Source organism: Colossoma macropomum, unplaced genomic scaffold (genome assembly GCF_904425465.1).
Source record: "Colossoma macropomum unplaced genomic scaffold, Colossoma_macropomum, whole genome shotgun sequence".
Taxonomy (NCBI): Eukaryota; Metazoa; Chordata; class Actinopteri; order Characiformes; family Serrasalmidae; genus Colossoma; species Colossoma macropomum.
The window spans coordinates 3,290,848-3,309,764 of record NW_023494799.1 but is presented as its reverse complement, the minus strand read 5'-3'; the positions used below and the strand labels follow the sequence as shown (position 1 = coordinate 3,309,764).

Genomic DNA, 18,917 nt, shown 5'->3' with positions numbered 1-18,917 from the left:
AGGATGAAGCAGGCCTGAGAATATTACACCAAAACTGTTCTAATGATCATCATTTTTGCTTTTTTTTTATTTCTGGTATCCATGGCGATCCAGAGCGAAAACTCTGCCTACGCCGCTACACTGGTAACGACTTACCGCAAATCCTTCCCTCTGGAAAACCAGTTCATCACTGAACAAACAAATTCTACAGATTTACAGCTTCATTCACCTACAGCAGACTGAAGAACTCAGTTTAAAGTATAAAAATAAATGTTTATGGAATTCAGCAACTGACCATTGACTTTATAATTGTTATAATTGTCCATGTTTTCTGTTCTTTTTTTAAGCACAGGAAAACTGTTTTTTAAATTTCAGTCCATGGTAATCGACCGTAGGCCACAGATGTGTCAGACAGGGACTCACTGACGAACCCCGGAGAACTCCTTTAAGATCTACTGCAGCATTTCCCCATCCAGTTCAGTGACAGAGCCTCAGATGCTCCGCAGATCAAAGGAGGAGCAGTAAGAATGTGGAGTGGACGGTCTTTGGTTGCCATGGTGACCTCTCTCCCTCTCGCTGACCTTCCGCTTTCTTTTCCCATGTTGATCCAGCCCGTGTGAGCTGGCCGGAGGAGGACCACCGCCCCCTCCCCCCACATTCCACACACTCCACATTCCTCACACACTGGCCATCTAGAGAGAGAAGAGAGCGAGAGGGAAAGAGGTGAACATATAGAATCTAAAACACTTACATTTTAGATGCAGTACTTACATAACGGTTTAGCGGCCTTTCTTTCAAATTTCCAAATTTCCAAAATTCAAAATTTCCAGAATGTTCCAAATTTTCATTTTGCATTAACATTTTGTTTTCCAGAGAGAAAGTAGTGAACATACAGAATCTAAAATGCTAACATTTTAGATAAAGTATGTACAGAAAAGATTTATATGTATTCTAGTTCTCCTTCTTTCAAATTTCCAAATTCCTAAAATTTGAAAGAAGGAATTTAAATTTTAAAATCTTCAAAATTTTCATTTAGCTCACATTCACTTTTCCATCCACACAGTACGAAATATATACAAAAGAAAATACCACAAGTAGCTGAATTTGTACTTGAGATTAGAAAAGCTATTAGGCATTTATTCAAAATTAATAATATTTAATAATAATGCTACATCTTTATTTATATAGTGCTAGATTTTAGCTACAAAACCTTAAAGTGCTTTAGACAGGAATATCAGTAAAACACTGGAAAGATAAAACACTGTAACGCTGTAAATGAAAAGCCAACATACTTCTAGACATATACTAGTCCAAACAAATATGTTTTTAACTTCTCTGGAGTTTAGGAGCTCAGTACGAAAATGATCTTCCCCCAACTGAGCTGTAAGAGATCCTGGGAGTTTGCATTAAGAGCTTTAAACGTCATAAGCAAGATTCATGTGAAACTTAATTAGAAGCCAATTAAACTGAATAAGAGCAGAGTAATACGCTCGAACTCTCTCCTGATGACCACACGGGCTGCTGAACCCTTGTCTTGAAGATTAGCATGTGTCTTATTTTGAATGTTTCTCAAGAGATAAGACGCATTATTAGAGACATCACTGATAAAATGGGACGCAAATGATAATCTAGTGTTACACCGAGATCGTTACTGCTTTTGGTTACACTCTGAAACTGTTAAGATCAAGGATAAAATCTGCAATCCTACTTCGTGCAGACTTAAGATCCAACGGTTATGTAGTAACTTTCTGTGAGGAAGCTTTTAGAGGTGGATGTCTGGTTCCTATCACCACCACTGTGAATAGTTCTGACTCTGTAAATTTTAAAGTTTTTCTAAAACAGATCGTCTCGGTAAATCGAGAAAAAATTCAAGATAAATCGAAATCATTTATCAATAAATCGGCTCTTTTTTTTGCATTATTTAGCATTTTCCATTTTCAAACTTTGCCAAAACATGGTGGTCCGAAAACCCACTTGAATCTTAACGATTAAATTACACTGAAATTTTGAAAGATTTTAATTCATCTTTACGTTTGAATTTTCGTGGATGAACCTTTATTTTGGTAAAGTGCTTCAGTTAGTAGGGAAGAAGGACAAGCAGCTGCTGAAAAATGACTGGTAGCTATTTAAAAAGGCTTAAACAATAAAAAACAATGGACTGGAACTGTAAACCTTTTTCTGTAGTTTTTTAGTGAAAAGACTTGCTTTTTTGAGAATACCTGAGAATGGAACTTGTGGGTTTTGTACGAGGTGCTTTGGAAGTTTAATGCAACTCCCTGATGTTTGTAAAATAAGAATGAATCTAAAGGATGATTCTAGACGCTCTTGTTCAAACTAAACTAGCTTATTTTCCACATAAGTTTTCCTGCGTAGTACAGATTTTATATTTTACTCTGCGTAGTCCACCCTTGTGTACGAGTTATCTCAGAAGAGAGAGCGCGAGCGCGAGCGCGTTGGGTAACCGGTGAAAAGTTCACTGCTGAAATCCGTCACATTTCTATGAAAAGCCCCACATGACTCGCCACCTTCCCCTCAGCTGGGGAAAATATTTATGGTATTTTAAGGCCTGATCTGAGGTCAGCAGCACTCTAAACATTTTCCACTAACTGCCCTCATTTACCTGCCGGAGAGAGGAGGAGATGTTCTAGACGTAAGTTGATATGTAAAGGCTAAAAGTGCAGTTACCCTTATTTAGATATCAGAATCATATCAGTGTCAGCAGATAACTGATAAAAACATAACTGACGTTTAGATTTGGGTGATGCTTCCAGCTGATATTTGATGATGTGCTTGCTGAACTCTGGATAAGCAGAATGTTTAGGTGACACTGGATTACTGCATTTCTCTGTAGTGATAATCTCTGGAGTGATAATCCAGGTACATTTAGTACCAAATTCTACACCGTATAAATGTTTATGTATCGACTTCAGCAGATATGTATATGATAATCATCGAATATGGCATAAGCCCGAATTTCAACACTGCTGCATCCCTAATCCACATGATATTCATATACGGACCACTCTACTGAATTAGCTCAAACTGCGCTGCCACAGTAAACAACATTTAAAAACAATATTCAGACCTTAGATACTCTTATAGATTAGCACGTATCTTATTTTAAATGTTTCTCGAGAAATAAGACGCAGTATTAGAGATGTTACTGATAATGTGGGACGCAAATAATAATCTAGTGTTACACCAACGTCTTTAACTATTGCTTTTGGTTACGCTCCGAAACTATTAAGATCAAGGATGAAATCTGCGATCTTATTTCAAGCAGACTTAAGATCCAACAGTTAAGTAATACGTTTCTGTGAGGGAGCTTTTAGAGGTGGACGTCTGGTTCCTATCACCACCACTGTGAACAATGCTGTTGTGATCTATTTAAACTCACGGCATTAACAGAGATAGTAATAAACTAAATATATACACTATTATATATATACTGTTGGGAGGTGTCTGTCCCAAACACTAAGCCGTAAATTTACACTTGTGAAAAGAATACTTACTGTTTAAAATAATTTCCTGATCTTTTAAAGTTGAAATATTTAGATCTTTATTTAGATCTAGAGTTTAATATTTAAATGAAAACAACTTGATTCCAAAACGCTGTCCCACGTTTTCATGTCACGCCTGAAACACAGAGTTTTAGTATAAAGGCGGAGCCTTATTTCAGCCACGCCCCTGCATTTTAGAGCAGGAGGTGAGGCTGCATCCCTGTCCCTCACGGCCACAGTGAGCAGTTAGATTCCACTGTTTTGAAGTAAATGTGACCCAAAGTCTGAAAATCAGTGTGAAACAATCAGAAATGTCACATATTTTTTAAAATTAAGTATTTTTTGTGTTTTAATCAAAAACATGCTTATTTTATGTGTGTACAGATGTTCAAAACTGTGTTTGCTACACAAAAAGACAGTAATGGGTTCTTTAGTAAAGAAAATGGTTCTCTATAGAACCATGAACACTCAAAGAAGCCTCTGCATGATTAAAGGGTTCTTTGCATTGTGTAAGTGTTCTTCAGATTGATGGAGAATGTGCTGTATATGGTTCTGTATAGAACCTTGTGGAAAAGAGTTCTATATAGCACCAAAAAGGGTTCTGCTATTTTTACAATCTTGACATCGTCACAATAGAAGAACCCTTTTTGGTGCTATATAGAACTCTTTTCGAAAAGGTTCTGTACAGAATCATATACAACACATTCCCCAACAATCTGATGCAAAAAGGGTAAATCTGATGCCCTTTAATCATGTAAAGAGTTCTTTGAGTGTTCATGGTTCTATATAGAACCACTTTCTTTACTAAAGAACCCTTGAAGAAGAGTGTAGCTGACTGCTGTCATGTTATTCGTGTAGAAGCCCACAATTCATCACATCTACTGCTACGCTAAGTGTTAGCATTAGCATTAGCTCATTAGATCATTCAAGGCAGCCTGTGTTACTCAAAGACCAAAAAGTGACCAAAAGTGATGATGATGATGATGATGATGATTTTCCTTTGGCTCTTTTTGATTATAGACATGTTTAAAAAATGTAAAAAACTCTGTGAGCTGCTAAATTTTTTAGCAAGCCTTTAGCATTGCTAGCACCAGTGCAGCAGTTTACCATGATACATGAACATCGGCTTTCCTGACCAAATTTTCCCTCATTAACTCCTACAAATACTCAAATATCTGAATTAGTCAGGAGGGACATCCCTAAAGTCCAATAAAGCGAAGTAAATAAAGCACACGGTGTTAAAGAATCTTATCATTTTGGCCTTTTATGGCTAAAATTACTCAAAATGAAACGTCATTTAAACATTTTAGCAATTATTGTTGTTCTTCTTGTGTATGTTCCCTTATACAAAGAGGACAGTGGTCCACTGTCGGCCCGCTTATGGCAAAGCTGGTGGTCCACTGGTGTTTTGCTCAGCGTTTTCGGAGCAGCCCACCAGCGGTTAAGTGGAGTATTAGACAGAATTCCACTTACCGTCGCTCATTTTCCACTCACAGTCTAATTTACTGATTTTCTTTAGTTATACTTTGTAAATTAGTTCAGTAAATAATTTTAATCCAGCACAGTGTCAGTATTCTATAGAATCATTTTATATCAGGTCTAGTCATTATTTTTTTCTCTCAGTTGTTTGGCAGTTTATTTTCTAAAATAAAAGTCTCTGTTCATTTAAAATCTGTTTGAGGAGATTAAAAACTAGTTAGAGTCTGTATGCAGGACAGTAATCTGGGTGGCCCGAGAGTGGACCAGCAGTGGCAAATAGTCAGCGGGGCGCCGATCTTTTCAAACCAGCGGACTGATATATGCTTGCTGTCTGGGTTACTCCTATAAAGTGACCATGGGTGTGAAAAAGGCACAAAAAATAAGTACTTATCTTAAATTTTATTGATCCTACTTATTGTTTTGCAATAACTTCATGTTCTACTGTGGTAACAGTGCTGTTGTGGTGGTGTTGTGTTTTGCTGATTCAGCAGCAGACAGCTGTAACTACAGTGTGTGAGTGGCACCAGCGGGAAGCGTTTAAGCTCTTAAATGAGGATTCATTAGCTGAGCTGTCAGGCCTGGATGAGCCCAAGGCTATAATAAACTCACAGAAGCTTCGAGAAGAGGCTCCCTCCACTAATGCTAATGCAGAGCCGTGTTATTATCTGCCCGCATGTAAACAGAGTTCAGGCTGTTTTTGCAAAAGCCGCAGGAATCTTTCTTTTATATCTTTCTTTAATCACGCATACAGATCTGAATTAAAAGTCTACAGTGAATCTCCCTGAACACACGACTCAGTTTAACGCTAAAGCACTAAAGGAAAAGTTTCCGCTCCACTGCTGCACTCATCCAAACTTTCCACCTCTCTCACACACACATGGGTTTGTTTTTATACCTTGTCAGAACGCGGGGTCAAACATTTACCCATGTGTATTACATACATGTAAGTACCTATGTGTAATAATAGTATGTCCCATATATACAGTACAGAGCAAAAGTCAAAGACCAGCCTTTTGTGCTCTTTCCCTTTATTCCAGCTTCCATTCTTTTCAGGAGACTCATGTTCAGCTTCTCGAAGAATCTGCAGACACACCTCCAAAGTTCAGTCTTAGAAGTTGGTTGATCATTTTCTGCTAGGATGATACGATACTGGGCCTCCTAACAACCACCTGGAAGACCTGGTAGACACCAAAAGTGCCCCCATCAGATAAACAGCACTTAAAGCTTTCATCTCTGAGAGAGAGGAGAAAATCAAGCTGCTTCAGATCTGAAAACATCCACAGGTGTTTCTGTCCATCCTTCCACTGTGAGAAGACGACTCAGCGCTGTGGGTCTGAAAGGATGTGTAGCTGTCAAGAAGAACCTCACTGAGAAAAGGAGACGGACACATCAAACAAAGAAGCTGAACGATGGACTGACCACCCCAGAGTCCAGACCTCAACACCACTGAATGTGTTTGATTACTTCAGAAAATGATCAACCAGCTTCTAAGACTGAACTTTGGAGGTGTGTCTGCAGATTCTTTGAGGAACTGAAAGTGAGTCTCCTGAAGAGAATGGAAGCTGGAATAAAGGTGAAGAAAGACTCACTGAACACTCAGACATCTGATGTTAGATTTGTTGTTGAGGGTTTTCTTCTGTGTAATTTTCTGTTAAATATTTGCTTTTTTTCTTGACACTGAAAAAGGAATAACTTGTACTTATTGACTTTGACTATAAATTAAATAAATTTAATATCTGACTTTTGTACAGATTTTGCTCATTCAGTTTTAAAAAACGAAAGCTAGAAGTCAGGAGCAGCATGTTGTGCCTGTTTTTTTCTGGTTTCACTACAAAGTCAGGACGTTCTTGTCCTGAAAACGTACAAAAACAAGCACAGACTCGTACACACATTCTACACAGCATTAGAAATACAGCCTGAAGCCGATCAGTGTTACAGCAGAGCAGCAGTGTCGCCTTAACTGAGTTTAAATATACTTCTGTATTGCATAGCTTTGGGCTTATTTTCAGCAATGGGGTGCGCTCCACTAACGGGGGTCTTAATTTAAGAAATGGTGTGGAATGAAACGCAGAGCATTCTGCTCGCTGTCCTACACCAGTGTTGTGTAACTACAGAGAGGTGAACAGGAAATGCATAAACAGAGTAAACAGTAACCGAGCTGGAGATAATTCCATATTTACTGTAGTTGGTATAATACATGCAGTCATATGCAAAAGTTTCAGTTATGTTTTTATGATTTTCTAAGTGAAATAAGTTAATACACTCTACAGAGAACACGTTTATATATGACTTCTTTACAGATTTGAGTGCACAATTTCTATTTATTTGACATTTTCTGTTTTATTTTTATTAAATTGTTTAGTTTCATGTTCAATTTCTTACCCAATGTGTTAAAGTCAGCAAATAAACAGTAATTGTGCATTAAAATGTGCAGAAGTGATTCTCTGTAGAGGATGTGTAACTTATTTCCACTCAGAAAAATCAACAAAACATGGAATTTTAATCCGGGGTGCCAATACTTTTGGATACGACTATAAACTTCAAATGATGGTAAACTGAAAAAGTCTGAAAAAGTGTGTGGACATTAACTGATTTCAGTATGTACTGGCACTTTTAATATCTTTTCAGTATATTTTAATAACACTGATAATATTGAACAATATTGAAAGTTGTGATAATTTGTTGATCGTCCCTTCCCTGCCCTTCTTCTGGCCGCTCCAGAGGTTTTCAATCCACTCCTTAAGACGCCTCAACAGTCTATATTTTTTTTTCTAACACACCTCAGGGAGCTAATGAAGAGCTGCATTATGGTAACTACCTGCCCGGAAAAGAAACAGAGGAAAAACGTGGACTGGCCAAGGCTCTCTGGGCTGGACTGAAAAAAGCCATCCTGCGGTCGACCTTTGGCCTGGTTTGAGGACGGAAAAACCAGAGATTCCGGTTGTGCGGGTCACTGAGACGCCCTCATGAGTGAAGCTACTGTGTCGGAGAGCCTGAAGGTGTTCATTAGACTCCTACAGCCTCCAAATCACCTCCTACGGCCCACCACAGCGACCCATGAGCCAAGCCGACTCAGGTTTTCTCTCATTGTTAAGAAACAAACACAACAAACCAAAGTCTGGAGTTTCAGAAACCAGCGTTTTTTTAAAAAAAGCAGTTAACCAGATAACTTAAAGTTGCGCTTTGCAAGACGTTTTGTTAAAGGATTGTATGATATCATAGAAAAAACTGATGTAAACACGTGTCTAAATGTATCATCCGCTCCTCAGTCCATTCAGTCTATGGTAGTGCTCTGCAGCTGGCTGGCGCTGGTGCCTGGGACTCTGGAGGTGTCCATGGTAGCACATGCCGTCCAACAAAGGGACTTGTTGGTGTTGTTTAATGTTGTTGGTTACTAGTTTAAGTCATGTGTACATGTTGTTTATGTTATTTAGTGTTGTAGGGTTGTGGGTTTTGTGTGTAAAGGGGGTCACAGTCAGGATGAAGCTGGTGGTTAGAGGTGACCCCCCTGCCCCCACCTGGAGTTCACCGTGGGGGGCTTCTACTTCTGCCGACGCTACACTATATATAAACGAAACCCGTTCTGAACAGTTTCAGTCTATCTAAGCTGATAAGACTGCTCGAGATCTAAATTGTCTGTTTGGAGATAGACGTGGGCTGTTGAAGGCAGATTTCCTCTTTCTGTCCCCCCTGATGGAGTGCTGGCCCCAGGGGAGGTCAGGAGGGTGTGGAGCGCGGACGGCCGCGTCAATAAACTCAATAAACGTCCCGTAACGGTTGTCATGCTGCTCATTTGAGCCACGTTGATCACATCTGCTCCCCAGCCCCACCTCTTCACTCACAAACACACACACTTGCTTTAGCACCTTGCCTGGACATGTCAGACACATACAGACCTATATGGCTATGTATACAGTCATATGCAGAAGTTTTAACATCACCTGTCATATCACATATTTTGGTGATTTTCTTCAGTCAACATACCCTCTACAGTATATATATATATATATATATATATATATATATATATATATATATAGTATATATATATATATATATATATAGTATATATATAGTATACATGAGGAGTGGATGATAGACTTGCAGAAATGTGTTTATATACAGTTTTCTATGACATTGGCACTTTATTAATTAATATATTAATACATACATTAATCTTTGATAAATTAAAAGTAACAAATGTTTTGTCTTTCTCCTGTAAAGTTCATTTTTGGAGGTATTATGTTTTATCCTAACAGCAAAAAATAGTCTTCTAGTTTAAAACAAATAAAACATGAAGCTAATCTCTTTTCCTCTGATATTCCTACAGTCACACCGTTGTTTTGTCCTGAAAATACTTAAACAAACACACAACCACGGCAGCAGCAGCACTGTTGACTAATGAGCAGGTGTAATTGTAGCACGCAAGCTGGCGTATCCATCACTCCATGACAGGCTCCTGCTACTTGAATGAATTCATGAATTTGCATTAGGTCAGATGTTTCTGCACAATGCCGGAAGGCAGAAGCAGGCATTCTAATTCAGCCGAAACACAAAGGCAGCACAACCTTTTCATCGTATTAATATAAGAATTGCAGATAATTGTGATTAATTACAGCAGGTGAGGGTGTACGGCCCACCGCTCTGCAGGGAAATCCATTTGTGACTGGTGTCCAACAGCAATAAGTAGGTTCTTCAGGGTGAAGCTCAGCGGTAATACAATCTCTATTAGCTTTATGCAAATGTGCCTGTGCTAGAGGCCACACTGAAGAGTGTGTGTGTGTGCCTGGAGGCCCGCCTGCACACAGATGTGAGAATAAAGGCTTCTTTTCAGTTGTCTTGCTCGGGTGGCTTTTAAAAAGCACATTAATAAAACATAAGTATTGAGTAAGTGGCCCGTGCAGCAGCTCTCTTAATAACAGCAGCTGAAACCAGCCGCACGGCCTTTGACCCGGTTCAGGTGTGCCATACACACAGTGCTTCTTCTAGCCGCGCTTCTCGCTGCTAAATGACTTCTTTTCATTCAAACCGCACCTGCTCTGCTGGACCGAACACTGTGGAGACGCAAGGACTTGGTTAATTTTAGTTAAAGGAATTTACTCAGTATTCCACTTTTATCCCAAATCAGTCCAGATATCTTTGCCGTCTTTCTTCTTTAGCTTACTTCAGACTTGTTTATGTGCTTTCTGACACTGTATGACATACTTTTATCTATAAAACTGGACAAAAATACAGACAAAATTCTTTAAGATGCTTCCAGGCTGCTGAGTTTAGCTATGCTAACATACTTAAGTCCATATTTATATATATCAGTGAGTCATACAGTGTAAGAAACCACATGATCAACTCTACTAGAGATACTGATCAGCTACACACAGTTTGTAATGATTTAAGCTTGGCGGCCACCAACTTCCACTACTTGTTAGCTAGCATTAGCCTCGTAGTCCCAGTGAAAAACTAAAGAAGCAAACTTCAGACACCAAAAACGACTTGGCTGATTGATTACATCTGAGGTAAGAAGGAAATTCTCCATGATTTTTGGTTGAACTGTCGCAATAACGTTAAAAATTAGCCATTCAGTACTCCTGAGTTCATGTTGTCACTGTTTATAGACGTTTATTTACAGTATATTACATTGTTTGTGCTTTAAATTTTTTTCTTGAGGTCAATTTATAATGTTTATGTGCCTTTATGTACCAAAAAACAGTCATAATTCATTTTAACATGACCAATTTTTCACCTCAATGTATACTTTAGAATTAAACAGGCTGATTTTGTTGCTGTGTGTGTTACTGTGCCTTTAAAAGTGATTATATATTATATATATAAATGGGGGTGGCTGCCTTGAACCACTCTGTGCTGAAACACCTCTTATAACTTCAGCCTGAGTGGGCGGGGCTAAAGCGCTGTAGGCCGAATTGGTGGATGTAAATAAATGTGTTGGTTCACGACCCAACAAAAACATTAAATTCAAAACAGGCTGTTTTTGCACCTTAGTTTCCTTACATGGACTGTATGGAGTCGGGAGTGAATGGCATATTTTGACAGTGTTTGCATAAAACTCTTATTTTGAAAAAAATGCCTTTATAATATGTGGTTCTTCTAGAATTAGTTACAAATATTAATGAGCGACAAAGACACACTCGCATCCAGTTACAACACTGTTAAGTATATGTCGTGTACAGATACGGCATTTCCGGACAGTGTGATCAGACCCGAACATGCTTTTTTTGTTGGAAACTTCAGAAGCAGCGAGTATTTTTAGTCTGGATGTCTTGGCTGCCAAATGGAGCAAAATATAGCTTCTTCTCTCTGCCCTGCATGCCTTTCTCCTCAGCCTCTGGTATTATGCGTAAGTATGATGTGCAAAAAATCAACACCAAATTAGCAGGCTTTGAAGCAACTTCAGCAGAAAAAAATGCAAACATGAGGATAGTCAGCTGCAGGCTTGTGGATTTGAGGCCCCTCCAGTCTGTCCCCACCCAGTCCATCTGTTTACTGCTGAGGAGCAAACAGCCGCTCCAACCAGCACCCAAAACCCTCACTAGCGAGCTGTGCGCTGCAGCTAAGCCTGCTTTGAAAGCCAAACTAGTGGCTGTTTTTAGCCTTACTACAGTGAAGCCTTCCTATTATAGGAACAGTCTGGAAAACAATCAAACTTACACAGTTTTCTCAAAGCATTTATCTACAAAAATAGACAAAAGTACAGACAAAATTCAAGATTTGTAACAGCAGCTATTTTAGCTCCGATAGGTACTTTTGTTCTGGTCAGAAACCACATGAGTCAGTCTTGAGATCACTTAACAACAAGGTTTGAAGCAAGTGTGATGACTAGGCATGAACTTAGCATGACTTCCATTACTTGTTAGCTACATTAGCCTCAGTTCCAGTGCTAAAACTAAAGAATTAAACTTAAAACACCAAAACATATCAGCTGAGTGGCTACATTTAGCATAAGAAAGCACTTAAATTTGATATTTTCAGCAGACTGTATCTCAAACACAACTGAGCTCCATGGAAGTGTTAGCCAGACTTTGTTCAGGATGTTTACAGATGCAAATGAGATCCTTTTAAGACTTTCGAGAACTAGTTTTGAAAGACCGGTTCTGGATCTTCTCCAGAGTCCTACCACCCCGCCCTGAAAAACAGCTTCTGTGAGGAGCAATTCAAGCTAAGGGAACTGTGTCAAAACGCCATGCTAAGTCATGCTAAGTATCTGTGCTCTTCTGCCTTTTCCTTCAGAGAAAGGACTGCACGTTTGAGGACACCTTGGCTTCTTCTATAAAATTTCCAGACTAATGTTTGTTTTTCACAGCAACTTTTCCAGTAAAATTACATTTTAAAAATGTTTTAGGAGGCATAAAGCTGCTATGTGCTAATCTTTTGGTAAAATTAGCGTCAACACTCTGTGTTTATTATTTCCCTTGGTATGAAGAGTAAGTTTTAAATGATTTGACTGAATGAGCTTTCTTTTTTCAAGCAAGTGTTAAAAGCACATATTGACTCAAAAAAAGGTTTAAACTGTAATGTTTGAGTGCTGTTGAGTGCTGACATCACAACAGGTAAGGCTTTGTGTATCAGTTTCTTCAGTTTAGCAGCTGTTTTCATGATTGCAAACGGAGTGCTGTTTCTACTCCAACCATGGACAGGACAGCACGCACTAACCTGAGCCTAACTCTGCTGTACGTTTCTGAGAGCGTGTGGGCCTTGACTGAAGCTTCTGCTCTGTAATTAGGCCTCCTGCATTCCTTCAGACTCTATTTACTGACTTCTCCTCTTTATTTGACACCAGACAGCCCTCATTAGGACCAGGTATCTTTCATTAACCTCCAAATTTATCCTTTTTTGTGACATGTGAAAGGTTTTTCAACCCTCATGTTTGATCTAAGGGGCAAAAAAGTGTCTGAGTGTCACTTAAACGCTCAGATGTGGAACATGTCTCTTTCCATGCTCATAAATTTTTTACAAGTTACTGCGCATTGCATCACCCGTAAGGCTACAGTTTCCTCACTTTACATAGTTTAACAAAGTTCCTCTGTTTATCTCAGTAGGGTCAGCTGTTGTTAAGAGCTGTCTCATATAGTTGTTTTGCATTTTTTATGTCCTATGTAACTTGGCTAGACTTGTTTTTGTTACAACTACACATAACTTTAGAGCTTCGTAAAAGCTATTTAATTCTTCTCTGTAATTACATAATTTCTCAATGCTGTTGTTGTGTTTGATATGTAAAAAAAAGTGACCTAATAATGCCAAAATATTTGTAGATTTCCATTTAGATTGTCTTACAAACTACCATTTTGAACAGGAAAATGCATGAACAGGAATATGAGTCACACATCTGATGCTATTTATTATTATTCTGATATCAGCTTTCATATTACTGATATTGCAAATCCCTGCAAAATGCAAATGAGGCTCTATCCAATCACTGAAAGTGTTGTGAGCATCCGGACCAATCACAGATGTTCTCTGGGTTTTTCACATGATCCAACAAACATAAATAATTTTGTTCAATATAATGTAGTCACATCAAGATGCAGAAATATAATCACCCATTTTTTGCCTATTTCGTACAATCATGATTCGTATGTTATCTGAGCTGCTACTTACCAAACAGAGCATCTCTTCACATTCAGGATGATAGATATTTCCATGTGCTGACGAACGCAGTGGGGATGAGGGAGTACGGGACGCTAGTGATGCTGTCCCAAGTGTCTGTAGATGGGTCGTAACAGTCCAGGGTTTTGCACCTTTGTGCCCCAAAGTAACCCCCTACAACATAAAGCCGGTTTCCAGAGGCCACAGCATGGCAGCTGATCCTCTTGGCCGTCACATCGCCAAATTTAGTCCACTGGTAGGTCTCACTGTTGAATCGATAAGCAGAGCTAGCCGAGAATTCGGTATCTCCTCCAATGACCACAACCTGATTTCCAACCACAGCTGCAGCTGTATAGCGCCAGAGCTGAGGGCAGGAGGCTGGTACCGTCCATCTGTTTTCACAGGGGTCAAAGCACTGCACTTTGGGATACTTATCTCTATTCACGCTAGTGCCTCCAAAAGCGAAGAGTTTGTTCTTGGCTCCCACGACAGCAGCGTTGCTGACGCCTTCTCGAAGAGGGGCTACTAACGTCCATTTGTTGGACTGTGGGTTGTACTGTTCAACCTGTTTGAGTGACACGGATGGAGAGGCTGGAAAAGACCCTGCGAGAGATGTGTGGCCACCTACCACATACAAGACATGGTCCAATTCGGCTGAGCCATGGCCAAATCTGGCTACAAGCATTGGCGCAGCTTTGGACCACTCGTCATGCAAGGTATCGTAGACCCAGACATCTTTGGAAGCTCCGTTTTCTGACCCTCTACCTCCTGTAACATAAACCTTGCAGCCAATAGCGCAGGCACTGCACTCTTTACGAGGACTCGGAAGGTCCGTTTTGAGGGTAATCTCCTTCGTCTTGTGGTCAATCATGTAGATTTTATCACACATGAAGGTCTGGCCTCCCAGAAGCAAGAGAGCCTGACTGATCTTCCTCGGCCTGGCGCAGAAACCTGTGACTACGCCATCGTTCTGAAGGATTTTCATCTTGCATCTCACGGCATCTTCCACAATCTCTCGACCAACCTTGTCTCCCATCACCATTTCTTCAGAAACCACGTTCTTGAGCAGGTAAGTCTCTGGGAGCAAGGCTAATCGCACACAGCGGAGAAGCTCAGGCAAGTCACCGAGTCTTCTTTCCATGTCCGCTTTGACCCAGTCTATGACAGCTTCGTACACTACACTCTCGTCCTCCACCTCCAGTTCCTCACTGAAGATCAAATCTTGGACCTTGTCTTTCGGCAAGTTTAGGAAGTCCTCCGTCCTGTAGAGGGTGGCAAAATTAGCAAGGCACATGCGCCAGGACAGCTCGTACAGCCTCTGGCATTGATGAGCATCCGAAAGCAGCATCATTCCGAGGCAGTTTGAAGGGTGCAGGTTCTTCTCAAGGAACTCCGCAGAGGCATCCCGGATATCATGGAACTGCAGCATGTCGCCCGCCTCTAGCAGGGACTCAGCATTTTCCTCGTTTATGATGATTCGGGCCGAGTAAGCATAGTCCAGAAGGAGCTCCAGAACCTCTGGGTGCAAAGAGTCATGGAAGTTAACCTCAGCGTCCCGGCTCTCTTTGAGGCCTCCATTAAACATGGCCTCAAAGTAGCGGCTGCAGGAGGCCAGGACGGCCCTGTGGCACGGAAAGGCCCTGTTTCCAGCCCGCAAAACAACATCCGTAAACACACGGCGCTTGCGGAGAAGGTTGAGTTGCGTTAGCAGGCTGTCTGCGTGGGACGTTTTGTGGAACAGGTGGATGTTCATGGATCCAGAGCTTGACCTGGACTTACGGTTTTCGTGGCTGCTCACTGACATCTTGGACCTAGAGCTGAATGAATACATCAAAATCAGAATCTGACTAATCTGCATATTCATTAGCCCCTTTAAATTTAGACTTATTATTGTTGCTCAATTATTAGTCTTTATTCAGTGACTACAGTTTTAGAAACAGGGGCACCAGAAAGAGTTACTGTGGTATGCCAAGCATCGTTTTTGTAAATGAGATGTGTGAATCTGAAGAAACTTTTTAAAGTTTAAAAAAACTTCCACATAACGTAAAGGTTCCCTGAAAATTGGTAAAGAACGTTTACATTATGTGAAGGTTCTTCACACTCACAAATCCCCTTTACAAACATTCTTTAGGGAACCCAAAGTGATTCTTCTCCCGCATCCCTCGAAGAACCATTTGTAGCACCACTTTATTTCAAAGAGTGTCCTACAAAATATTTGGTAAATTTGGTAAGAAATGATCTTTAAGTTATCTAGCAATGGCAAAAAGGAACTCTTTAAAGTTAACCCCTATAATTCCTCTCTCTCATAACTACAGAACTTACACACAAGTGTTAGTTTCATAGTAGTTACTGAGTAATAAGCCTTACGCTTAATAACAGAATAATAAGACAAGGGTCAACACGTATTAACAAGTCTCTGTGTTTTGTTTCAACATGCTACATAACTTACATCCATATATAGCACCTTCGACTACACAGCTTAATCAATAACACACAAGCATTTTATAATGTCCTTTATCATTAGAAACACCTTCCAACACTCTAAAAGAAATGGTTGTTTATTTTAAATCTAATACAAAAATGATGGGAAAGGTGAAAATTTCTCAAAATTTTAGCATAATTCAGTTATTAACATGTAAACAAAGTCGTTCAGAGTGGTTTGGTGTTAAATACTACATTCTAGAGAAACTTACCGAGTCAGAACTGTTCACAGTGGTGGTGATAGGAACCAGGCGTCCACCTCTAAAAGCTCCCTTACAGAAAGTTATTCGATGAAATGGTTATGAATTCACTGCCTGATGACTGAGATGTTGTTTTACGATAGTTTTGAGAAGGTTTTGGCCTAAAATGTATTCTCAGAATACACATGTAGGTTCACTGGTGGCTTTGGTTAGTAAATAAACTGGCTATAATTAGTGCTGTAGATGTTAGGACTCCGGGTTCCTATCACCACCACTGTAAAGAAATCAGTAAGTTACTCCACAGTGAACCATTTCGCTCCAAACCAAACTCTGAATGACTCTGAACAAGCGAACTATGCAGAAACTTTGAAAACTTGTGGAATTCCTCTTTAAATGGACCAAATGTACCAAAATGAAACCAAACTGACACATACGTGCCCCTTTTAAGTCTGCAGTAACGTATTTCTGCACAAATGCCTGGGTGTGTGCCTGTGATTAATACAGCACAGTTCCCTTTCTAGACACTTCAGGTTAATGATTTCCTCATCTAGCACCATATATACTATATAGAACCATTTTCAAAAATATATACACATTCTCCATCAATTTAAAGCACCATTTCACCACGCAAAGAACACTTTGAGCATGCAAATGGTTCTATGTAGAGCTCGTGGTTCTCTTTACTAAAGAACTCCTGAAGAATCATCTTTTTTAAGAGTGGCCAGCACAGCGGTGTCTCATACAGCATTAACAGTGTTAACATGCTGATTTTATTACATCTTTGTGCTTGTAAAGCCTATTTCTTTCATCTAAATACAGACTTCAGACAAACTTTTAACTTGGTAAACTCAGAGCATTAACTTCTTTCTGCGTAAATGTCAACTGCCAGTCCTGTCTGGGTGTGCACCTGTAATTAATACGGCACAATTCCCTTTCTAGACTCTCCAGGTTAATGATTTCTGCTTTATGATTCATACATCCTCTCTGATAACGCCTGCCAGAACTGAAAGTCGAGAAGATTCACATCTGCAACTGGCTAAACTTACAGCAAAGCTGAGACTCTGCTGCTGAACAAATGTTATGATACAACTTAAACTTGATTTTATTTCAACTTTCAGACATTTTGTTACACATTTAATAAGTTTATAGATTCACTGAGCGCATGGCGGGATCACACACTGTCAACAACTTTTAAAACACACTAAGAGATTTTAAACTTTACACATTCAAAGAAACAGTGAATTGGTAGAGCAGCACATTGTTGACTATTATAGTTGGTGTTAAAAAGCTGAGTAAGTTTCAATATAATACCTCATAATTCAACAGAATACAATATAATACAACTTAAAATGTTTAAAAAACTTTATTAAAAAGGATTAAAAAGATTTTAAATTATATATTTATTTAAGCAAGCAAAGCACGTGGTACACTCTTAAAGAACATTGTTCTTCAGGGGTCTTTATTAAAGAAAATGGTTCTATATAGAACCATGAACACTCAAAGAACCTTTTGCATGGTTCTTTGCTTCGTGAAAGGGTTCTTCAGTTTGATGGGGAATGAGCTGTGTTTGAAAAGGGTTCTATATAGCACCGAAAAGGGTTCTGCTATTGTAACAAGCCTGACATCGTAACAATAAAAGAACCCTTCACAAAAAGGTTCTATATAGAACCATCTACAGAACATTCTCCATCAACCTGAAGAACCATTTCACAATGCATTTAATGCAATTAATCATGCAAAGAGTTCTTCATGGTTCTAAATAGAACCATTTTCTTTACTAAAGAACCCTTTAAGAACCATCATGTGGTACACTCTTAAAAAAAAGATGCTTCTTCAAGGGTTCTTTAGTAAAGAGGATGCATGGTGAAATGTTCCTCAGACTGATGGAGAATGTGCTGTATATGATTCTATATAGAACCTTTTTGAAAATGGTTCTACATAACAACAAAAATTGTTCTACTGTTACAAACTTGACATTGTAAAAATAGCAGAACGCTTTTTGGTGCCATAGAGGACCATTTTCAAAAATATACACACATTTTTCATCAATCTGAAGAACCATTTCAGTGTGCAAAAGCTTGTGGTTCTCTTTACTAAAGAACTCCTGAAGAATCATCTATTTTAAGAGTGTAGGGCAGCACAGTGGTGTCTCACACAGCATTAACAGTGCTAAAAAAGCTGATTTTAGTACATCTTCGTGCCTGTAAAGTCTATTCCTTTAATCTAAACACAGAGAACTTTTAACTGAGTGAACTCTGAGCCCAGAGATCCCAGCAGCACGAACAAGCTCTTACCTTCTGCTCTCCTGACCGCAGGAAGAAGTGGGCAGTTCTCTTTTAAACTCTTTTATTTCCTCAGATTTTCTCCTCTGAAAACGACCAGAAGTCACATGTCTTGTTTGCTGTGACGGTGAACAGCTTTAGACCCCGTTTGTAAGACATTAACTCCCCGTCCACTGAGCTGAGACTGTGAGTGAGCGAGAGCTTTGCTCGGTTTCACTGTAAAGGCTCCGCCTCCCAGTGTAGCTGCAGGGCCTCTCTCATGAATATGCAAATATTCAACGTCGACGGCGACAGAGGGGGCGTGGTCTGGACAATGAAGAGTAAAGCTAGGTAAAACGACGCCAAAGCATGATTGAAGTGCACGATTATGACAGACTTATTATGACAGACTTATTATG

General features: G+C 39.6%; 1 protein-coding gene across 1 annotated transcript; it reads right to left on the bottom strand.

Moving 5' to 3' along the window:
* Window positions 1–576: 576 nt before the first annotated feature.
* Window positions 577–18,731, bottom strand: enc3 (ectodermal-neural cortex 3). The gene is made up of 3 exons (XM_036586620.1): window positions 18,532–18,731; window positions 13,569–15,373; window positions 577–671 (listed from the first exon to the last, which is right to left on the bottom strand). The coding sequence occupies exon 2, from the start codon at window positions 15,358–15,360 to the stop codon at window positions 13,591–13,593; it is 1,770 nt and encodes a 589-aa protein (XP_036442513.1). The 5' UTR covers window positions 15,361–15,373; window positions 18,532–18,731; the 3' UTR covers window positions 577–671; window positions 13,569–13,590.
* Window positions 18,732–18,917: the final 186 nt, after the last annotated feature.

Bases quoted from the DNA above. Each gene is read 5' to 3' on its own strand.
- enc3 (XM_036586620.1), bottom strand. From the start codon at position 15,360: ATGTCAGTGAGCAGCCACGAAAACCGTAAGTCCAGGTCAAGCTCTGGA.